The 25,038-nt window shown below is 40.3% G+C and overlaps 1 protein-coding gene across 6 annotated transcripts in view; it reads left to right on the top strand.

Moving 5' to 3' along the window:
• Positions 1-25,038, top strand: part of MSRA (methionine sulfoxide reductase A) — a 389,871-nt gene that overhangs the window by 115,999 nt on the left and 248,834 nt on the right. For 5 of the 6 annotated variants that reach the window (XM_084886494.1, XM_084886493.1, XM_084886495.1 and 2 more), the window contains exon 2: positions 21,044-21,112. The exons of the other annotated variant lie outside the window; for it this stretch is intronic. In XM_084886494.1, coding sequence (XP_084742620.1) covers positions 21,044-21,112 — 69 coding nt within the window. The remainder of the gene's footprint in view (positions 1-21,043; positions 21,113-25,038) is intronic. 6 annotated transcript variants of the gene reach the window in all.

The following is a 25,038-nucleotide window of genomic DNA, read 5'->3' as shown; positions in this document are numbered from 1 at the left end:
AACTGCTCATTTTAGAATAATTTAAGACTCACAAGAAGTTGCAAAAATAGTACAGAGTTCCAATGTGCCTTTCAACTAGCCCCCATGATGACATCTTGCATAATCGTATTTACAAGATCAACAATCAGAATGGCTGATGACAGCTCACACAAAAAGATCTAAGCCTGGTATTTTTACGAAAAACAAAACAAGATCTTTTCTCTATACAGAGCTCAAAGATAAATGACATATAGGATTTAAATCTAACATTTTCACTGAAGGGACAATAAGAAATTGACATTGGTACAATACATCAACTCAAATGTAGATCTTACTTGGATTTCACAAGCTATTGCATGCATTTTTGTTTTTGGAGTCTAGTTTTATGAAAGTTTATCATATGTTTGGATTTGTGTAACCATAACTACAATCAGCATACAGAGAAACTCTCTTAAGTCACCTTTTAATGTAATCACTTTTTCCTCATAAGGTTTTGTTCAGACTGTTTTTGTAGGATGTGGAATTAGCAGTAAAAGCAGAGGTAGATTTTGGGAAAGTGTTAAGATTTCAATTGACTTCCACAATTATACATCTCAAGTGAATGAGTTCATTTTTTTTAGTTTCCACATATTATGAGATTATATAATATTTGTCTTTCTCTGTTTTGACTCATTTCACTTAGCATTATGTTCTAAAGGTCCATACATGTTACAAATGGCAGAATTTCCTTTTCTGTGGCTGAGTAATATTCCATTAAATACACATACCACCTCTTCTTTATCCATTTATCTGTTGATAGATACGGATTGTTTCCACATCTTAGGTATTGTAAATAATAGCTGCAATGAATAGGGGGATGCAGAATTCTTTTGAGATAATGATTTCTATTATTTTGAATATATCATCAGAAGTAGAATTACTGGATCACATGGTAGCTCTTTTTTTTTTTTTTTTTTTTTAATTTTTTGAAGAAGCTATATACTATTTTCCATAGTGGCTATATCAATTTTCATCCCCATCAGCAGTGCACAAGGGCTCCCTTTCCCTCACATCCTTATCAATGCTTATTATTTCTTGTCTTTTTGATGACATTCATTCTAACAACCAAGAAGTGATATCTCACTGTGGTTTTCATTTGTACTTGATGATTAGTGATGTTGAGCATTTCTCATGGTTGGATGTCTGTATCTCTTCTGTCTATTCAAGTCCTCTGACCATGCTTTAAATTGAATTGTTTGTTTGTTTTGGATATTAACCATTATCTGAGATATGATTTGAAAATATTATTTCCCATTCAGCAGGATGCCTTTTCATTTTGTTGTTGATGGTTTCCTTTGCTGTTCAGAAGCTTTTTAGTTTGATGTAGTCCCACTTGTTTGTTTTTGCTTTTGTTATCTTTGCTTTTGGTGTCAAATCCAAAAAAATTGTTGCCAAGACCAATGTCAAGTAGTTTACCCCCTGTTTTCTTTTAGGATTTTTATGGTTTCAGATCTTGCATTCAATTCTTTAAGCCATCTTGAGTTGATGTTTGTGTGTTAGGGGTCCAGCTTTCCCAGAACTATTGTATTTATTGAAGGGACGATTCCTTACCCATTATGTATTCTTGGCTCCTTTGTTGTAAATTATTTGACCACATATTGTAGATTTGTTTCTGAGCTCTTTATTCTGTTGCATTGATCTGTGTGTGTTTTTAGGTAAATACCACACTGGGGTTATGTTTGTTTGTTTTTTAAATAAATTTTTACAAAAATATTTTAAAAAGACAATATTTGAAGAAAGGGAGAGAAAAGGAGAGGGAAAGAGAGATAGAAACATTAATGATGAGAGAAAATCATTGATTGACTGCCTCCTGCACACCTCACATTGGGGACTGAGCCTGAAACCCAAGCATGTGCCCTGACTGGGAATTAACCTGTGATCTCATGGTTCATCGGTTGATACTCAACCACTGAGCCCTGATGGCCAGGCAATACCATACTGTTTTGATTATTATAGCTTTGTAATATAGTTTGAAACCAGGAAATGAGATGCCTCCAGATTTGTTCTTCTTTCTCAAGATTACTTTGGCTATTCAGGATTTTGTGGTTTCATGCAAATTTTAAGATTGTTTTATTCTAATTCTGTGAAAAATGCTTTGTAATTTTGATAGGGATTGCATTGAATTGTAGATTGCTTTGAGTAGTATGGACATTTAAAAAAACACTCATTCACCTTGGTAGGTGTGGCTCAGTTGGTTGAATGTAATTCATGCACCAAAATGTTGCCAGTTTGGTTCCCAGTCAGGGCACATGCCCGGGGTTTCCTTGGGCTTGATCTCTGGTAGGGTGTGTGCAGGAGGCTACTGATCGATGTTTTGCTCTCACATCGATGTTTCTCCTTTTGCTTTCCCTTCTCTCTAAAAATAAAATTTAGACATTTAAAAAATATTAATTCTTTTACTCTACAAGTATGCAATTTCTTACCATTTGTTTGTGTCTTCAGTTTCTTTCATCAATGTTTTACAGTTTTCAGTGTATAATCTTGTTATAGCTATTTTAGACCTTTTGTCTTTCCATATAAATTTTAGAATCAACTTATCAATTTCTATAAAAACTTCCTGGGATTTCCATCTACACTGTGTTGTACTATAGATTGATTTTGGAAAAATTGACCATTTAAGAATACCAAGTTTCAATCCATGAACATCATATATCTCTCCATTTATTTTGATACTCTTTAATTCTTTCAGCATAGAGAATTTGCTTAGATTGTGTAATTACCTTTTAGGGAGTTAATATTCTTATGTTAGACTTCTTGTTTATAATCTACGGTGTGGGTTCTGTCTTCTGATTGGACCCAGATTGTTACACTGGAGTATCATTTAAGTACTGTTTGAATTAAGACTTTTGTGACTTGTGAGTTTTGTCCTCATTTTAAGAAAGATATGAGACATTGCTATGTATTCAGCTGGTACTGTTTCTCCTCTCCTCACTCACTCCATGTCTCATGTGCATTAACCTGCAATTGAACTAAAATGAGGGAGTGGAAGACCATAGTGTGTTGAATGACATTTTTGCAAAAATTGAAGTTCACCAAACAATGAGCCAGGAGCACAGTTACTTGCATCACTGAAATGATCAGCTCCAGCTTGACCCTTACAGTATTTTATGGTGTTGAGCAGAGTATTTAGCATTTCTTGAGGTACAGTCATCACAGGAATAAAAGGATCCCACAATTTTGATGCTTAGAATAGAGGTACTGTGACTTTAAGATGCTGTGGATGAAATATGCAGGCTAATAAAAAAACCTAGTTTAATACCAGAAACAATTTTAATTTTTAGATTTGGTTTTGATACCCATAGAAAAGGGGAAAAAGTATATTTCTTAAAGGTGCCATTATGAATAGAAATATTCCTGTCATATTCTTACATTCATCTTGATGAAGAAAAAAAGCCCCAAACTCAACCAACCAACCAACCAACCAACCAACCAACTAAATAACATAACAAAATCCCATCAAAATTTAAAAAAATTTATTTTATTTTATTTTATTTTATTTTTTCAACTTTTTAGGTCTTTCTTCACAGGCTTCAGAGCACTGGTTGTGAGTAGGAGGAGGCTTGGGAGGCAGCGTGCCTGCTGTACAGGGTGTGTCTGAGGCTCCTTGAGCCCCAACAGACAGAGATTGGCATCTCTGTGCCTCCTGGACTCCTTCTGCTTATACCGTTCACTCAGACCCAATTTAACCTTCCAGCCTTAGGAACCAGGGCCTCTCAGGTCCTGCTGCCCCAATCACAGAATGAATGTGAACTTTGAGGACATGGCCATTGCTTTCTCTCAGGAGGAGTGGGTGCTCCTTTATCAGGCTGAGAGACTTCTCTGTACTGCTATGTGATGCTGGAATTTTTGCACTTGTATCATCTGTTGTTGGCATAATATGAAAGATGATCAGAGTATATCTATATAAGGAGAGTCACAGGTCAGGGTTTCTAAGAGCTTCAGCCACCCAGAAGACCATTCTGTGTAAGCGGTGTTTCTCTGTGTTAAAAGATACTTTGCACCTGACTGGGTCACATGCAGCATCCTTTGTGCAGAAATCCTTCTGTAGTGACGCATGTGTTGGAGACTTCTGTGTCAGTGCAAACCCTCACCAGCAACAGAGGAATGAATGTGGAGAGGAGCCCTGGAAAGAAGCTATGGACGTGGCCTCATTTGTGAGCAGGTCCAGCTTCTACTTATCCTCACTGCCTCCAACCAGCAGGGAGGTTGGGGAAGACTTGCAGTACAACTCAGAGCTTCCCCAGCACCAGGCCACTCTCAACACTGAGGAGCTACACTGTGGCAGTGAGATTTCAAAGGATTTCTTGATGGAAAAAATCATCACCAGTGAGGTGAATGTGAAAAACGCTGCCAGCCACAACCTGAAAGTTGTTCAATGTCAGGGTGTGTGTTCTGGAGATCCGATTTATGAATATAACAAATGTAGGAAAGTATTTAGAGGAAAGTTTAATGTCATTAGACATAAGAGAGTCCATACTGGAGAAAAGTGGTGTATGAGTGTAATGAATGTGGGAAATTCTTCAGAGAAGGACCTGCACTCATTAAACACCAGAGAGTTCACACTGGAGAGAAGCCATATCAGTGCAGACATTGTGGAAAGTCCTTCAGTTATAAGTCTGCCCTCGAACAACACAACAGAGTTCACACAGGAGAAAAGTCATTTGAGTGCAGAGAATATGGGATATCCTTTTGTCGAAGGGATCACCACGTCAGAGTTCACAGTAGAGAGAAGCCATATGAGCGTAGAGAATGTGAGATGTCCTTTTGTCTAAGGGCTCAGGTCACTAGACACCTCAGAGTTCACACTGGAGAGAAGCCATATGAGCATAGAGAATGTGAGAAGTCTTTTAGACAAAAGTCTAACTTTAAAAAACATCCCAGAGTTTACACTGGAGGGAAGTGTTAAATGAGCAGGGAATGTTTTATTTTATTCACTTAGAATAACAATACTGAAGGAGACTCTTTGCAACCTATTTTCCCGAATTTAAACCCCTTTTATTGGAACATACACTCTTCTAGATTCCTCATAAGTTTACAGTACAAGTGAAGCTTGAAGGAGGTGCATTGCACTTTGTAACATGCTCAGATCTACTACCCCATTGATTTGTGGCTGAAAAGATTTCACCTATACAACCTGGCTCACCTTGAGTGCTCAGGGGAAATGTATTCTGTGTTCTCACTTGTGCTTGAGAACATTATGATTACTCCAGCTCTCAACAGGATCTTCATTCCTTTCTCTCTGAAGAGGTAATGGTTCTGACCCAAGGTTCAGCAAGGGTACCCATCCTCAGCTAAGAAGTGCTGCCTTTTTCAGGAACACTGTGGTTCTCACATTATGCTGTGAGGAATTGTTCCAGGTTCTAATTCACCAATCCTCAAACTGCTTTCTGTCCTCTGTTCTAATTTATGATCTTTTAATACAGGTGTTTTTCTTAAAAAAAAAAAAAAATCTTCTCCATTGCAGTTAAGGCCTTTGGCATGAATTTAAATTTAGCTTCCCTGGGAATTTTGGAAAAACATTTTTCTTCATTGTTTATTATAGGCCCTGTGAGGCAAAGATATAACTTCCTCAAACAAAGCAGCAGGAAAAGCAACTAACAATCCTCTGGATAATGCAAATGAATAAAAATTGACAGAATTATTGCAGGAGTGCTAAAAACCCTTACTCTGATATTTTAGACACTATTCCTAGACTTTAGTGGTTCAGGGATGCCTGTTTTAGCACACCCGCCATATTAGGGAACATTGTTTGTGGAGAAAATAAATTACACAGAACAGTCTCCACCTTAGAAATGGATCATATTCTAGAGGTTAATTTGTAAATCAGTTAGAAAACAGTTTGATGAAAGATAGTTTGACTTCATGGCTTATGCAATCAGCTTTCCTTTGCTAAACATTACATTATTTTTAAAATTAGAACATGGTAGTGTATTAGTTATCTATTGCTATATAATCAATTACCCCCAAATTTAGAAACTTAGAAGAACAATCATTTTTTATGTCACAGTCTTTTTTGGGTCAGGTCTCTGGGTGTGGCTTAGCTGGGTCCGCTGGATCAGTGTCTCCTGGGAGCCTGAAACCTGCCATCAAATGAACTTGAGAGCAATTCTCCCCCAGCTGAACCTTCATATGATACTGCAGCCCCTTCTAACCATGATTCCAGCTTGTGGGAAAGCCTGAGCCAGAATTACCCAGCTTCTCATTTTCATCTAAAATGAGACCACAGGATTTAAATTAAACTTGCATTTGAATAGTGGTTATTGTGCAACAAGGGATTTCCTTCTCTCTCTGGGGGGAAACTTGTTTTCCCCAGTGACAAATAAAGTGGGGATCACTTTCTGTAACTGGGTAGTTTGGAAAAGTAAGGTGTTTTGTTTTGTTTTGTTTTGTTTTGCCTATTTGTAGCTTTCAGCCACCATGATCAGTATGAAAGGGTGTGTTCTTGTTCTTAAAAGGTAGAACTTAGGGTGTATTTTCACATGGAGACAGTATGCCATAAGTGGTGGTTATCTTAGGAAAGAGTTCCATTTGAGACTCACTATGAGTTAAGTAAGCCCTTGTGGGCTAGCTCACCACCATTTATAACAGTATGTGCATGAGCAAATGGATTCTATATCCTAGACATCCATCTTATAAACATGCTTTTGCAATGTGACTCATTTTTAAGTTGGGGACTTGCCTGTATTTCATTAGGTCCTCCCCAGCTACCTTCCTCACAATAGTTTACATTTTAAACTATTAGCCTTTTGGGAAGATAAAATGACAGAAAATGGAGATTACTATAATTTACTCTTAGCGCTAAGAGCCTGGCAGATGCTATCAAGATAAAATCAGATTTTCTGCAGGGTTTGCACCTATATCCATTTATAGTTACATTATACCAGGTCACCATATTCTTTTCCTTTTGTAGAATTCTAGGGTCTTAATCTAGGTATTTCCAAAAAACACTCATATTTAGGACATGAGACACCTTTTTGGTCTGCATTCCACTCCCTTCAGCCCATATCTGTATGGAAGCTGATGGCCTTCCAGCTGAGAGGTTACTGTTCCAGCCCCGGAGCGGGTTCAGTGGAAGACTGCTCACCTGACCTCCCACATGCTTTATATTTTTAGACATGGCTCTTATTTTACTCAGCAATACACCAGCCAGCCAATCACTAGAGAATTTATCCAGGAATCAATCCATTGCTTGAACATATGTTCAAAGGATGCCACTTCTAATCTAGCCCTTCATGAAGTCAGACAACCACAAGCATGTTTTAAGAGCCACCCCTATCTCCATTTAGTTTTGCTTCACTCATTCATGGTACACAGTATAAATACATCATAAAATGCCGTTCTGTCTCATTAATAGAACTGCAATAATTTTGTCCATGATGTGTGTTTTTTAAATTTAAATTCTTTATTGTTTAAGTATTACATAAGTCTCCGTTTTCCCCCATTGACCTCTCCTCCTACCCCCCTACCCCATCCCCAAAATCCCCAGCACATGCCCTCAGCTCCCCCCTCCCCCCATCTGTGTTCATTGGTTATGCTCATATGCATGCATATAAGTCCTTTGGTTGATCTCTTACACCCTCACCATCTGCCTTCCCTCATAGTTTGGACATTCTGTTTGATGCTTCTATGACTCTGGTTCTATTTTTGTTAATCAGTTTACGTTGTTTCATGATGTTTCTTAATATGAATGTGTACTGGGTTATCCAACTTCTCTTACTCAGCCACATGGCCAAGTCTGCTCTCTCAGAACGACCGGTCCTTAGGGGAAATTTCCAATGTAGATGATTTACAGGTGTAAGAGCTGTGTGTGTGTGTGTGTGTGTGTGTGTGTGTGTGTGTGTGTGTGTTTAATTCACTGAGTTATTGAGAATAAGTTGCAGGCTTCCTAGTAAAAAATTGATTTGTGTGTGTGTGTGTGTGTGTTTAAGGGAAATAATAAAATGTCTGAGCTGCTTTTAAAATTAGGAAAGATGAACATAATCTCTATTCTAAAATAGATTTAAAAATACCCAAATCTTCTTTTGTGGTTGGAAATTACAAGGGACATAAACAGGAAGGATTAGAGGCAGGAGGGAAAGAGAAATAATTAAAATACATACCAAATTCCAGAGAGGCAAAATGCTTGCTGATATACTAGTCTATCTCCCTCCTTCTTTCCCTCCACTTTCCTTCTCTTCCTCTTCCCTCCCTCCCCATCTTTCTCTCTCTTCTTCTGAAATAAAAAAGTAAACCCAGAAATATCTTTTATTTTTAAGTAATATTTTAATTCCATCTAAAATTTGGAATGGTTGATCCTCTTAAATTCCTTACTCCCTAAAAAGAGGACAGCTACCATATTGCTTGGGAGAATGTAGATCAACTGGAGAGGAAATGGAGTGCTATCTCTGCCTTGAGGCCTTTTCAAGCTACCCAGAATTTTAAATCTGGGCTGCAGTTCAGCTACTGTGAGATACAGGTGGGACTGCCTTTGGCATTTGTCCTGGGCCTGGATAAGTGTGTCAGGCTGATCTGAGCTCAGGCTGCTTGCCTACTTCTGGCTACTCCCGCATCTGACATAGCCTTAGCCTTGGGAACAGGCTTTGGGGTGCAGGGATGATCACATGTTACATCCCATGGAACAAACTTCAAAAAGTAAAATCAGAATATTTAAAAATTAATTGTATAATATTATCTGCCTTATCCTGCTCATTTAATCCCCCCTCCCCCCCCTCCCGCAATGAACAGTGCACATTGTAGAGAGTTCTCTGTCTGTACCTACAGAGTTACCTCTTTCTTTATAATGGGTGCCTATTATTCCACAGCATGGATTATTTTATGCCATAGGTTGGTGCCTTTTTTTTCTTCTTCTTTTTCCCCCCAAATAATCCTGAAAGGACTATATTCCCAGATGAGCAAAATGTATTGTAGGAGCTGATCTCTGATGAATGTCAATTGTCAATATTATTATTCCATCTCTTTATCAATATTTTATTCCCCTTAGAATCTTTTATCTCCTCTTTACCCTCAACAATAGATAATCTAATAAATTGAAAGCTTGCTGATTACAATGAAAGACAAATTGTCATCTATGTTTATATCTATGACAATTTCTCTTTCTTTTTACAGGCCCATAGTCAGCTGTATCTCCTTCATTTCTAATGTAAAAAGAGAATCAAGACAAGTTTCCTGTAAGATTTGTAACAACACATTCCATTTTGATTAGGAGCTTCCATCTGGAAATAAAGTCATAATTCCTTTTCATGAAAGAACAGCAAATAGATATGACCTTATCCTGTAGCAGCCTGCTTTGTAGTGCTGACAGGGGATGTTAGGAGGGTGAGGTGGAGAAGTTGGTGCTGGTCTGGAACAGATTGCAATGGGAGGTCTGGACCCGTCAGGCTCAGCTGAGCAGAGGGCCCGATCATTTATCACTGTCAGAGGGGGTGGGGGTGGAGGGAAGGGGAAGTTACTGGACCATTCCTGCGCATCGCCTGACTGACAGCTGACAGCATCTCATAAGCATCCATTGAGGTGCCCTGCACATCCTGCTGAAGGCTGCTGACAAGTTCACTAGGAAGAAGAAAGAAGACCTTCTGCTGCATGATGTGCTTTGCTAGAGCTTTGCACACCTTTCTGTGTGGTGTATAGAACCATTTGCACAAAGTGGGTTTAGTGGTATTAGAGGCATACAAACTGATAGGATGAGAAAATAACTCTGTGAGTCTCATGCCTTAATTACATTCGAAGACTTGGAATACTGCACAACACTGATTATTTTAATGTAGCCAAACTGACATCAGCAAATGCTGGTGAGAACATAGATAACTTTGCTGCATGCACGTGTAACAGACTAAGCAATGCCAGCCTGGCTCCCCACAGGTCTTTGAAAGGCAGTGTTTTTAAAAGCAACACTAAAATGTATGATTTCTATGTGATACTTTATAGCTGTGTTTAACATTCCTCTAAAATGTCTAAAATATGGGTTAGGATCAATAGGAAATATGTATGTTATAATGAAAGGATATTGCTTTTATTTACAACAGCATTTTCAGTACAACTGTTTTCAATACTGTTATTCACAGAGATGTCACATTTATCAGACTGACATGAAGATTTTAATCCTTAAAATAAAAGAATTTTATTTTAAAAGGAATTTTTATTCTCAAGATTATCTAATTTTGGTAGTCATTAGGAAGTACATGTGTTAAGAGGGTGGCAGAAAGGTTTCATAGAAGTCAGGTGAAAAATTTCCATCAATTAATATTATATGCTTATCAGACATGCTCTTACATGTGGTAATTAATACCATTGCACTACGAAGGTGAGTATGGAATTCTCCTAAAGCAAAAAGAACAATGATGGAATGCTTTTACTGAGCTAATGTCATATGAATCCGGCACTAGTGCTAGTCTGATAACAGTAGGGTAGCAGGTGTGGAAGAGCTGCAGGCAGTCTTGCTAACATGGAGCCTGGGGATGTGTTCCTGATTAGCAGACCCCAAGGGTGGGACAGGGCCATCGCTGCTTGAAGGATGAATAGAGGGCATTATCTTACTATCTTTGTTTACCCAACAGTAAGCCTAGTGACAGGCATGTAACCGGTGTTTCATAACTATTTTCTGAACTGTGATGTTATTTAGGCAAAATGTGGATTCCTGTGTCTTGACTTACTGGGATAGATATGTACCATCCCCCCTTCCGAGTCCCTCTGTCAACCTACATTCCCCTTCCCTCACACCTGTCTACCTAGGACATCATAAGCTCATTAAACCTACCCAAGTCTGGAACAAGGTCTGAGATGCCCTCATCCGATGGGATTTCTTAGGCCAGCCATGTGGCTGCTTTGAGTTAGTCTGGAAGTCCCTGAAAGCTCCAGTCCTGTCTCCCAGGGGGCAGGGTTTTAAGGAGCAAGCAGTAGAGTTCAAGGGACCCAAACCTGGAAAGAAGGGCCCTGTGCTGAGTCCTTATGTGATCAGGCAGGAAATAATCTCGCATTGGTTATTTTCATTTAAGGGAGCTTTTATGCCTTCTCTTGCAAGCTCTTTCTATTAAACAAACAAACTAACAAATGAGCAGAAATGGGACTCAGGGAAGTATTTAGATTTTTACAAGATGAAAATATACCTGTTAGGATCTAGATTTCTTCTTTTTCAAGTTTGCTTTGCATTTTTTTATTTTTTTATTTTTATAGTTGACTCGCTATCAATGAAATTTTTGCTTTAAAATTTGGAAGTACACCCAAGTGTAAAGAAGGAAGAATAATCACCTATCACTTAGCATGTATAAGTAGCTATTATTACATTTTGACCCTGTTTTTTCCTAGTAATTTTTCTGTTCTTTTGTTCTTTATTTGGTAGGATACTATTTTTTCTTTTTTTTGCTTTTCTCCACTCAGCTCTGTATTATTACAATTTCCCAATGCATGAAAAAACCTTTTTATGATCATACTTTTAAAATTACAGAACCAAAAAATTACCATGTAATATTCCACCTTAGGACTATGTCACAATCACTTCATTATCCCTCTTTTGTTGGGTCATTTAGGTGGGTTACAGTTTTTCATGGTTGTAAACAATTATGCTGTAAACATATTTGGGTAGCTCTGCCTTAATACTGATTATTCCCTAAGGTACATACCTATACTTGGCATTACTAGGTCAAGGTCTTAAATGCTCTTGACTTTCCTGATACATATTTGCAGGTTGCTTTCCAACTGGATTGCAGCTGTTTCCATATCCATGAGTAGTGTTTGAGGAAGCCTGTCTCCCTCATCCATATTCAGCATTGGTTTTGTAAGTTTTGCCATTTTCATGAATTAAAAATAGCATCTCATTGTGTGGTTGAGTATCTATTTATTGATACATAGTTATTTGTTATTTATATATTTAAATTTTTTATGAATAATGTGTGTTCCGGTTGTTCTCCACTTTTTCTATGGCAGTGGAATCGCTATCTTTTACAGAGTTGTGGAAGCCTGCCTGGGGAGTATGCAGAACTGAATTCAATGCTGGTTTTTAGGGCCGCTGGCTTACCTCCTGCACTCTACTTGTAGGCACCCATGTGGTCACTTTCCTTACTTATCCAGGGCAATCTTGTGATCTCATGGAACTCAGCAACACAGCAGGATCATGCTCTACCAGTTTCTCTCAGGAAGAGGAAAGGGTTGTGTATGGAATGTGTGCATTTGGCGTTGCTGTTGCAGGTTCACAGTCATTTTTGTGGTCTGTGCACTGAGCAGACTTCTGAAAAGACAGCAGGTGCATCGTGAAAAATAAAAAGGCCTTTGCTTACTTAATGCTTTATTTTTTTTAAATACTCATCCAAGGCTATGCTTTTATTGTTTTTGAGAGAGAGAAAAATGAAGGAGAGAGACAGAGAGAGAGAGAGAGAGAGAGAGAGAGAGAGAGAGAGAGAGGGAGAAAGAGAGAGAGAGGCATGGATATCAGAGAGAAACATCCATCAGTTGCCTCCCATAAACACTCTGACTGGAATTGAACCCCTGGAACCTAGGAATGTGCCCTGACTAAAATTCAATCCCGTTACCTTTTGGTGTATGGGACAACATTACAACCACCCAAGCCACCTGGGCAAGGGCAATGCTTTATTCTTTTAAAATATGTTCTCATCTTCATTGCCTCACTCTTTTAGCTGGAAATCTTCCCTTAGTGTTCTCTAACAAGTTTGTTGATTAAATGGATCTTATTATGTGTAGGGTCTGTGAAATTTTTTTTTGCTCCCACAACTCAAAAAAATGTAATTGCCAGTGGATATGAGCCAAAGATCCTACCCATCAGTATTAGCTTATGCCTCTTTTAGGCTGGGGTTTATGTATGACCTTGTTTTGCCCCATCCTGCTATGACTTTATACTGTGAACTTCACATTGTGAAGTTTCAGGTTCTTCTGCAGAGGGATGATGGGAGGTGCAGGGGCTTCCTGCAGGGGTATCACTCCTTTACTGGCCAGGAGATGCATCTTAGTTTTACTGCACCTGGAGCAAAGGGAGCTGAGAGAATGGTGGTGGTGGATGGAATTCACTGGAGAAAGGACAGTGGTCAGAGCATAAAAATGTAATCCTGAAGGATATCTGACTTCTTTTTTTGAGCTGCAATCTTGAACTCTTGCCATCTAATTTTTTCATTTTGTCCATACTTATCTTTTGTTTTTAGGGCAGCCCCTACTTACATACAGTGAGGGCTGACCTTCTCTTTCTCCTTGAGCTTTGAGAGCAATGCTTGCCTCTGGGTGCCCCCAGCAGTTGGGGACTACTTGTCTTATTCTCACTATAACCTTACTGGGAACTCTGTTAAACCTCTGCCAGCCACAAATTCCATCTGTCTCTAGTCATGCACCATGTCCTTCAGTTAGAAGGACTCAGGCTTCCTTCAGTTAGAAGGACACAGGGTGGTTGGAGCGCAGATTCAGTTGGCCCTCAGTTGAGTAACATCCTTCCAGTAACTGGAACACAACCATGTAACTTCCCCTTCTTCCCCTCCTCACATACAGAGCACACCAATGGGGGCAAAACCCACTCTGGGCTGAATTTCATCTTAAAACACCATAGCCTCCAATAATAGGACAAAACAATATAGAACCAAGGTCCATCTGGGCAGAGGTGACTAGAAGCATCATTATTTATTCTCTCCCAGTGCACCTGCCCCATATTTGTGTGACTGGATGACAGGTGCATCCTCAGGACTCCAGCTCTCACAGTCATCACATCATCCTCACAACAAGGTAGAGGGCACCTTGGCCAGCCGGACCCAGAATGCTCCATCAGTGTGACTCCTGCACCTCTGCTGGAGACGGGAGAGGCAGCTCAGAAGCTAGGGCCATGGGCCAAATATGAACCCCACTTAGTTCCAATCTAATTTTTACCTTGAGACCCCAGGAGTAAGTGACCTAGAGAAAGAGCCACTAAGAAACAGTGGTGGGGATTGTGACACCTTATTTTTTGAGTTTTTAGTTGCCATTTTAGTGAAATAAACACACTTTTACTTCAGTCTCAAACTGAACCTAATCACTGATAAGCCTCATAACAGCATGAATGACTGATAGTAACAATGATAAGCATGGGTTGGATTTTTCAGGGTAATAACATGACTGGGAGGGGCTCGCACTGCTAGCTGACCTGCAGCTGTGAGGCTTTATTAGTCTGATAAGAGGCTATACCAGTGCGGGGATGATTCTGGTCCAGAAGTTGACCATGACTCCCAGGACAACAGTAGCTGTTCCTAGAATCTCCAATTAAGTAATGTTGCCATGGTCACCCAATCTGGAGGAGATTGGACCTGCAGGAGAATACTGAGGGTCTGAGAGACCATCCTCCAGCCCTCACCTCCTTGCCTCTAACCTGTCCAATCCCCCTTCACATGGAAGATAGGAATTTTAGCTAACTCAGTTTGCATACATAATACAGCTAATCACTGGTTGATTTGTGTCAGAATTTGCATTATTAAAGGTTCATTATTAAACAGTTTTATTGTATTTTTCAAGCAAGAAAAGTCATGAAGTTTAAAGTACATTAGTTATACACAAAGAAAGCAAAAACCAGTGTCAGTATCATCTTCTAAAGCTTTTGAACATGCCCTCTAGATCCCCTTCAAAATCTCTCCAATAGTTGACTTTGGCCCAATCTTGCTCTAATTAACCTTGCTGCTCCTCAAGCACTGGGCTTTCAAGATTAATGAAAATCTATTCCTTGTCCTCATATACCCTTGACTGAGGACACGTCTGGCCATCATCAGAGGTTGTCCTCCTGGAGCATGTGGCCTTGGAAAGTGTCCCCATGGAGCAGGGGCAGGGACATCTGCCCGACCAGCCAGATTGGAGGCATCTACCCTGCTGTGGCCAGGCAGCAGATGTCCCTGTCAGAAAGTCCCTCCTGTCTCCATTTCATGCTCTGCTGGTAATCAATAGTTAGTACCCAATCAATGAGTGACTTTTTTGTTTAGTCAGTGTGATTGTTTCTCTGGTGAAATACCCAACTAATTATGAAAAAAAAGTTTTATAAATGCTCATTATGTTCTCAGGTTAATCCTCCCCACCCCCAAATCTTATTTGACTTATATAATGTGTTTAAAGGATCTCTTCTTTGGCTCCCAAATACTAGCCTTAGCACAGTTTTAATGGGAAAGTGCCCTTAAACCAAAGGGCTTACAAGTTGTCGGAGCCGCAGTTCAGCTTTGGTTTCCAGGAATAGAATTGCAACTGTTCAGTTTTTAAGGACTCACCATTCCCTCATCATAGAATAGAAAGGAACACTCAGATTTCCTCTTATTCTTTTGTCCCTAAAGCTGTCTTATTGTTGAAATGTATCATGTAGAAATGAGAAGGAAAATGGCTCCTTTCTTTGTGCCATCTTTCAGTTTTATTAACTTAGACCAGGAATAACAAAATGATTTAAGCACACGAGAGAGATTCCATGGGGTGCTAAGAGGAGAAAGGATTTTGTGGTCACATTTGGGGTTAGAGAAAGCATGCTGTGGTTGATTAGTGATGTCTGTCATGGGCATGGAAGTGGAAGAAAGGTAACTAAGTGCCATGTATTTGTTATCCCTTGCTGGAGTTCTTTTCCCAGCCTTTCAAAGGGTTCAGCATTCTGGAGAAAGGGGCTGCTTGTAGACTCAAGGAGTCCAAGAACAAAATATAATTTTGAAAGGATTGGGGGTCATAGGATCTTCAGCTAAGAGGAATTGAAGACTCCACCTTGTCTAAGGACCCAGTGGTATTTATTAAACACAATTTGTCCCAAGACAAGGTGGAAATATACACTTCAAAGGGTAAGGTATCAAAGGGTACAGAAGCATTGTCAGTTTGGGGAATAGCCTACAGCTGTTCAGATGTTTGGCCAACGGGAGGCAATAAAATGCCCTGAGCTGTCTGGGCATTTTCCTATTCAGTTTGGGGGGAAGTGCTGTTTAGCAGTTTCCAACAGGTAAACTACATATGTTGCTCACCCTTGTTGAACCACCCAAGTCCCATCAAACTTTTGATGCAACTCTTGTAATTATTACGGTACATGCTGGAATTAGTTCCCAGAAATCCCTGGTTCAGATCTTATAAAAATCAAGTTCACACAAAGATGATAATACTAGTCTAACAGTTAAGTCGCGCTTACTATGTACCAAGCACTGTTCTAAGTACATTATGTGTGTTAACTCATTTAATTCTCAGAGCAACCCGTAAGGTTATTATCAATGAGGAAACTTACAGATGAGAGAACTGAGGCACAAAGAGGCTAAGTGACTGAGCTAGGAAGCGGGAGAGCTGAGATTCCAAGCCAGCCTCGTTTCAGAGCCCATATCCTTAGCCATTGAAACTGTACTGTCTTCTGTTAGCAAAGGCTGTCTTTGCTTGTCCCCCAGGGGCTATAGTTCAAAAGGAAATGTGAAATCCAGTTTATAGACACTGTTATTTTTGGTTATCAGGCTCTAGAATAAAAGATAAAATAAGGTCCAGGGCAGGGGTCTGCAACCTTTAAGACATAAAGAGCCACTTGGACCCGTTTCCGAAGGAAAAAAAAAAAACCTGGGAGCCGCAAAACCATTGCGACATTTAAAACAAATATAACACTGCATATATTGTTTCTTACCTTAATGCTATATACCGGATCGTGCAGTTAGCTGTCAATCTGAAGAAAAAAAGGACTTTTTCACTTAACAATGTAAAATATATTTTTGCAAATTAATAGCTAATTAAAATATTTAATTTACCTGGTTAATGGGATTTTTGCTCCTGAACCTCAGTGCACAGTGTCAGCACATCAGGGCTGTAAGACGTTACCTTCATTTTCACACAGGCTTACAAGTTGTCGGAGCCGCAGTAAAGCTTCAAAAGAGCCGCATGCAGCTCTGGAGCCATAGGTTGCCGACACCTGGTCTAGGGTAACCTTAGCAGTAAAGAGAAAGTGGCATTTGAACTTTCACCTTCCTCTCCAGTTAACATTTCCAGTCTCTCCACCTCCACCAGCACTCTGCCTTCTCAGCTGAGAGCAGGTGAATGGGAAAGGAGGGACATGGGCATTTAAGGAGCAGAATAAGGGAGTTCCTTTGTCTAAACCATATGGCTGGGGACACTTTCTGAGTGGCCATTTTTAATGATCATTTTTGTTTGAGGACCACATCTCTCTATATAAAAGCCTAAGCAACTGAAGGGTAGTCGACCAGTAGTTATGATGTGCACTGAGCACCAGGGGGCAGATGCTCAATGCAGGAGCTCCCATAGTAGGAGCACTGCTTAGCCGGAAGCTGGGCTCATGGCTGGCGAGCACAGCTATGGCAACGTGAGCCTCTCCTGCCTCTGTGCAGGGCTACCGAGCTGCAGTGGCAGGTGCAGTGGGGCCAGGATGAGCAGAAGCAGTGCCTGCCCTAGCTCAGGCTCCTCCCCAGCTGCCTGCTGCTTTGTGCATCCCTATGGGGTTGGGCCTAAACCAGCAGCCTGACATCTCTTGAGGACTCCTGGATTGTGAGAGAGTGCAAGCCAGGCTGAGGGACTTCACCAGGCACAAATTCGTGCACTAGGCCTCTAGTGTACATATAAAGAGTTACATGTTTTTAGTGAATAAAATGATATATCTTTCATAATGGCTAAAGAGAGTCCTTTTAGAACTGTTTATGTTTTCCTTAGTTGGTTAACAACAATGTATTAAGTACTATGCTATGTCCCATATTGTGATAGTATTGTAGATATGGTGAGCCAAAAGAGACACGAGTCCTGCCCTCCCTGAGCTTACAGTCTACTCATCCAAATACTGACTGAGTATAAGGTACAGCTCTGGTGAGTGTTGCAGACAAAGGCCATTGGTTCCAAGAGAGCAGCATGGCCGAGGTGGGCAGAGCATGTGGGGCCTGTGTTAGAATTTTGACTTAGCCTCAGTGCAGTAAAAGTCACACTGGGGAGGAGGTTGGGGAGTTTATGTCATATAACCAGAGTTATACTTTCTTTTCAAAGGCAATGTGACTATACTGGGAAGAACAAATTAGAGAGGGTGTGTAGGGACACTTGGAGGAGTCCAGCCCAAGAGGCCCAACAGTTTGGGCTGGAGTGGTTTTGGTGGTGGAGTGAAGAAGTAGAAGGATTCTAAAGATGTTTGGAAGGCAGAGTTAGCTAGATTTGATGATAGATAAGATGTGGGTGGTAAGAAAGAGGGAACGGATAGGAGAATAGTCATCCTATGACCAGAGGTTGGAATGCTGGAAGAAGGTCAAGTTTGGAGTGGATGGTCAGCTTGTGTTGGAGGGGCTTTTGAGCAGTCTCAGAGGGGATGTCAAACAGCTACACTTTTTATTGTGAATTATGTACTGGGTTGTAAATAAGACCTGATGGACTATCCTGGGAAACCAAGTATTGGAACATTTTTAAAAATCTATAATTTGTTGATAAAAAAAAAAATCCAAGCAAACATATTTTCATTTAGAAAATAAGAATCTAACAATGACCAAGGAAATTAATAAAGGTAAACATCTTGCATAATTTCCCTAGTTATTTTCATTTTCGTATGTTTCTCTGGCAGTTTTTCCCCCTAAGCATTTACATTTTAATTAGTTGTCATTATAATCTACATCCAGTGTGTAATAGGATTGTTTTCACTTACGATTATCCCAAATATTTTTCCTCATTTTTATATATCTCTCAAACGCTGTATTTAGAATATGTAGCATAGTATTTCATGCTTTTGATAAATCATGGATTATAAATTTCTAAGCAATTTCTCTATTTTGGATATTTAGTTGATTTTAAGATTTTATTATTAAAAGTAGTAATACTTCAATAAATATTGTTATACATATGTTTTTTTTTTCATAGATGGCATTTTTCTTAGGTTGAATTCTTTTGAGTGGGATTAGTGGTTCAAAGCATATGAATAGGTGTACAGCTCTTGATGCGTATAAAGGAAGATGTTTAGAACCATGGACAAGGCTGTGGAATGCTCACCGTAGAATAGAGTTGTGACCTCCACATGGGGTGTTATCACATTCCTTTGGATTCAGTAACCAGTGGTCCTAACCATATGAGTGTGTGTGTGTGATAAAGTCCCATGCCACCAGACCTTTTACCTTGCATTTACTAATTGTGCCAATTACTGCCTAGAGATTACTGTAGGGCTTGCTCTCTTGTTCACCTAGCCTGGCTCTGACTCCCCTTTCAGGTTTTCTCTTCTTAGGATAGTGCCACAAATCTTAGGAACCAGTGGAAACCCCTAAACTAGTAGTATCCCAAAGGGATCATCTAAACTGGACTGAACTTCAGAAGCCTTCAGGTTCTAAAAGACTGCAGTGGTGTTGCAAAGGGTGCTTAGGACCCCCAGGGGTTTGGATGGGGTTCTCAAGACCTTCCATGACCCTGTCCATTACTGTCACTCTGTCTTTCATTACTATTGCTTCTTAGCATATCACCCATAGCATGCCCTAGACTCTGTTCTGGTCCAGGGTGATGCCTTGGTTACATCTACTCCTGGCTCTCACTGAAGCTGCTTCTGCATCCTCTGCCTTTCCAAGTCCTGCCTCTCCTCTCAGACTCTACATAATTTGTGATTCCTTCAGGTCATTGGTTCTGAGTTTCCAACCAACTGTCCCTGTGGTGTGAACTCTTTACAGTACCTTTAGTCCTCATTCCAGGACTTAGTACATAAGTGTAAGCTTTCTGGTAAAATTTGCTTTTGAATTGTTTACCCTCCTGAAGGGCAGGAAAAAATGTCATACTCTCCCCGCCCAGACCTCTCAGAGCCTAGCTTTAGTGTTGAGTCCTTTGCCAGAGTTCAAAAAATCTAATGTGACCCATTACATCAAAATATATGCACTATGTTAGGCAATGTGAAAGCAATCTAGCCATGGTTATGCATTTAAAAAATATATATTTTATTGATTTTTTACAGAGAGGAAGGGAGAGAGAAAGAGAGCCAGAAACGTCGATGAGAGAGAAACATCGACCAGCCGCCTCCTGCACAACCTCCACAGGGGATGTGCCTGCAACCAACATGCATGCCCTTGACTGGAATCGAACCTGGGACCTTTTGGTCTGCAGTCCGACGCTCTACCACTGAGCCAAACTGGCTTTGGCTGGTTATGCATTTTTAATAAAATGCCCATATTCAAAAGTTGTTGAGGATATTAAAATACTCATAGATGCACCATATTCAGATATTCCCGATCTGGTTGCTGTTTGGTGTGATGGTAACAAATTAATGCTGGAAAACAATCACATGGTCATTTAAAATATATATTTTTTATTGATTTCAGAGAGGAAGAGAGAAAGAGATATAAACACCAATGATGAGAAAGAATCACTACTCGCTGCCTCCTGCATGCCCCACACTGGAGATCAAACCCCAACCTGGGCACGCGCCCTGACCGGGCATCAAACCGTGACCTCCTGGTTCATAGGTTGTAGCTCAACCACTGAGCCATGCCAGCCGAGTCACATGGTCACTTTTCATTCTTAAATCCTTGATATACACTGGGATGGGAAGAATGATTGGTGGAGGAGACCAGGGTGCATGAAGAGTAGTAATAAGCACTAGAGTATTTGTTTGGGCTCTAAGAAGGTGAGTATCTTTGGCTCCTGGGAACAGTGCTTGAGCCGTAGTGAAATGATATGTTCTTGAAAAGTTGGTCTTAATGTGACCCCACTATTTTTATGACTCACTTTACTGATTGGGTCTTCAGTGGAAGCCACCCAGTCCCCCTGGAAGCTGGAGCTTCCCTTGTTCTCCAGGGATGGCCTGGCATAGTGGGGACCCTCTGGCTAGGAGGCAGGAGCTCTCAGGCTGGACTGGCACTTCCTCCACCTACTGCACAGTCCTGCCTAAGGCCAGGCCTTAGCACACTCATTTGCAAAGTGACATGTTCGCAAAGCCCATCTCTAGGCTGTCCTGTAAAAGATCAAAGCCACAATACTTGAAACTGTCATAGAGGGTAAGCTTTGGTGTTATTTCTAAATAAAAATGAGAAGCAGGCTCTTTGACACATTTAATGACATGTGTTAGCATGTGTGTAGAACTTTACACTTAACTTGCATTTCTTTCTTTCTCTCTTTCTTTTTTTTATAGCCAAACATCATGTCAATGGCAACAGAACAGTTGAACCTTTCCCAGAGGGAACACAGATGGCTGTATTTGGTAAGATATCAACTCTGAAAGAAAACCCGAATCGTGTGCACAGACTAGTGCCAAATTTCTGAGTTTTAGCAAGTGTCCTCAGGGTTTCAAAATCTGGGCTCTTCCAGATATGTACAAATCATCGGAGCCAACCCCTCCTCCCTCCAAACTACTGAGTTTTTAGTATTACTGGGATCAGAAAAGCTTATTCTATATATTTTAATATGTTTTTCCCCCTCACCTTGCAGACCAAATATCAAACTGTGCATTTGCTACTTAAGTCCACACTGTGAATTAACCTGGTCATTTAGGGCTTGTGTTTTTCTTTGTGGGGAGGGATTTTTTTTTCTTCTACATCGATACATAACTTTGTTGAATTCTGGGTGGAATTCAAGTAGTTTTGAATTATTTCACAAAACTCGGTCTAGTTGAATGACCTCTGTCTCCTCCATTATGAACTGAGCATATTCCTTAGGAGGAAACATCTATCTTCTATCTATACTAATCTATAGTAATAAAAGGGTAATATGCTAATTAGACTGGGAGACCTTCTGGGAGACTTTCTAGACGTCCTTTAGGACAAAGCCATGGTGGCCGGGCTGAGGCAGAGGCTGTTAGGGATGATTAGGCGAGGATGGGAGGGCAGTTGGGGATGATCAGGCCGAGGGGGGGGTAGGTAGTTGGGGGCAAGCAGGCCATGAGGGGGTTGGGGGTGAGCAGACCAGTGGGGGGCAGGGGAGGGAGGGGCGTGAAACACTTGGGGGCTCAGGCTGGCAAGGGGGGGGCAGTTGGGGGTGAGAAGGCCGGCAGAGGGAGGAAGTTGGGGGTAAGCAGGCTGGCAGGCAGAGAGGTTAGGGCAATCAGGCAAGCAGGCAGGTGAGCAGTTAGGAGCCAGCAGTCCCGGATTGTGAGAGGGATGTCCAAGTCGGACATCTCCTGACAGGTCCCAGATTGGAAAGGGTGCAGGCTGGGCTGAGGGAACTCCACCCCCCTCCTTCCACCCTCTACCATGATGAATTTTATGCTCAATTAAAATGTTTTAAGTTGAAAAAAAAATGTGATCTCTGAACGTATACAGGGGTGGGCAGAAGAAGATTTACAGTTGTAAGTACCCAACAGGTGGACAGGTGGATGAGGGCCAGTGGCATGGCCACCACAGTCTCTAGACCTCTCACCCCAGGGGACTTTTGGGTGTTGTCAAAGATAAAGTCTTTTCACAGAAATCGCATACTGTGAATGATGTGATTGCTGAATAAGAGAAGCATGTTAAAAGACTGAAGACAATAAAGAGCTCTGTGCCAAAGTGCTTGAGTGTAGAAAGTAGAATGCAAGTATGTGACATAACAAAGGCCGGCAATTTGAGCACTTACGAGATTATACCTAAGTGCACTGTGCATTGCACCATTCTTTTGAGTTAATAAAACTATTGTAATAATCATAACCTGCATGTCTTTTTCCATAGAAACTACTGTAAACCACTTTTGTCCACCCTTCTTCAAAGGAGTGCTATTATATGGTGGAACAGCACTTCTCTGTTAGATTCTAAACCTTTTGGTGGGGAAATCCTTTTTTAAATTTTTATTTACTTTTAAAAATTTATTTTTATTGATTTCAGAGAGGAAGGGAAGGGAGAGAGACAGAAACATTAACGATGAGAGAGAATCATTGATTGGCTGCCACCTGTATGACTCACACCAGGGATTTTGTACTAACTGGGAATTGAATTGTGACCTCCTGGTCAAAACTCAGCCACTGAGGTATGATGGCTGGATGGGAGCTTATTTTTAATTCACGATTTCTCACCTGCTATCTGATATCATCTAAACTTCCTTCAAAATGTTTCTACATCGGGCACTTTCTCCCTTCCTTTCCTCCTTCACTGTTCTTCCTTGTATCCACTTCCTGTCTGCCCTCTCCTTCTCCTCCTCCCATCTTCTTTCCAACAGTGTTCTGGGACCCACCCCTTAGCATCTTTTCAGGGATCTCCATCTCTGTTCTCTGGATTTTCAGCTTTTTGTTCTGGTTTCTTCCTGCCTGCCTTCAGACAGGTTCTGCAATCTCTTCCATCCTAAAACCTGCAGCCCCACCCCCCAAAAAAAACCAAAAAAACCCCCCAAAAAACTTCACTGCCTTCTCTGGCATTCCCTTGCCCTGCTCTAGATGGCAGTTTCTTGCAAGGGCTTTTGTTGTATCACTGCTTTTAGCATTGAAGTTTCTTTGAGCTGGAAATTAGACTCAGACAACCCATATCTATATTAGCCTACTCAGGATAAAATGTTTCCTTAAGCCCAGAGCTGGAATCAGAGTTAGCAATCAGTGGTGATTTACCATTGAAGAGTTATGAGACAGAGAGCTCATCCTGGCTAGGCATTTGTACATCTTGCTCTGTATGGGCTGTCACCTTTTGAAATATCAGTGGTTAGGGATTATTATACCCAGACATTTAAATGAAGGATTTGATTTTTTAAGAACTAAGCATAATGCACCCTCTCTGAGGAATGAAGTGCAGGTGAGGCCATTTTACCTAAGTTGTCGGCTCAGCACAGTGTCTGTCACCAGGGGTCCCAAATGTCACATCAGTGTTCAAAGGGTTCTATTGAAGACTGTTTTTATCTTTTAGATTTTTCAACCCTGAGACACTAGGTTTCATGTCTTATTGGGAAATGTAAAATAATACCTGTCTTAGCACATTTCCCTCTGTTCTGATATAGGGGGAAACTTGGTTTCTGAAGGACAGTCCTAGTACTAGGCAGGTAGATTCAGAAGTGCCTTTCTGCTGGATCCATGCACAAGAGTGCGATTTCCAGCTAAGCCAATTTGGCAAATGGATCTGTGAATTTCTATGCATTCCCAGGGTGCTCTGAAGGGCTCGTGAGCCACAGCTTTTGCTTGTAGTGACATCTCCAACTATTTATCTTTCCCATTGTTAGTAGCATGTAATATAGAGGAGAGTGTCTTACATATACTAGTACTTGACTGTGACTTCACTGAAGCAACAATAGCACTTTCTACTTGTCCAAACTCATTCTTCTCTCTTGGAGGTTTTAATATTTTATGCCAAAATTGCATCACTAATTTCATTATCCCTTGCTTAATCATTTGAATGTACCATGATGTTGAAATAGGAGCTTTTAAATTTAATCCACTCTGAAAGCAGTCATTGAACTGCCAGTAGGCATTTATATAGGAGTGGCTACTGTAAGGAAGGGTAGAGTGAGGGACAGGGCATGCTTCATTGTGAAAAATACAAGAATATGTTATTGTATCAAGTGACCAGAGGACATATATAAGGTGTCCCGAAAAACTGCATACGCATTAGGAATGATTATAAAGTCAGTGTTTATTAACATACAGTTCATTTTCGAAATTTAAAAGAATCTACAAAAATGAATGATTTGTTTTTTGTCCATGCTTATTTTCAAACTGATGACCATTCTGGTCTAGGCACTGCTGATAATGCAAAGCAATGGAATCACAAACATCAAGAATCATTTAGTTCAATTGATGTACACTTTCAATCCATTAATCATACACCTTCAATTCATCAACTGTTGCTGATTTTGTACCTTAAACTTTATCTTTTATGTATTCCCATAAAAAAAAGTCTAGTGGCATTTTAGGATAAAATTTATTTGTTCAAAGCTTAGTCTGACTTCACCCATTATTTCAAATTAGTTAAGCCTGAAAAGGAGTGAAAATTAAGAGAGTCATCAGCTATTAAAGTGTGTATATATTTTTTGGGGGATACCCTTTAGATTATTGCCTAGTTTCTGGCCTATAATCTTCACAGATTATTATTATTTTTATTAAGGCAGAAGGTGTGTGTGGTTGTTTTTTTTTTTAAAAAAATATATATTTTATTGATTTCAGAGAGGAAAGAGGAGAGAGAGAGAGAGAGAGAGAGAGAGAGAGAGAGAGAGAGAGAGAGAGAGAGAGAGAGAAACATT

This window comes from Pipistrellus hanaki, assembly GCF_964339955.1.
Source record: "Pipistrellus hanaki genome assembly, chromosome: 5".
NCBI lineage: Eukaryota > Metazoa > Chordata > Mammalia > Chiroptera > Vespertilionidae > Pipistrellus > Pipistrellus hanaki.
Note: the sequence above shows the minus strand (reverse complement) of the source record. Positions and strands in the feature narration are given on the sequence as shown.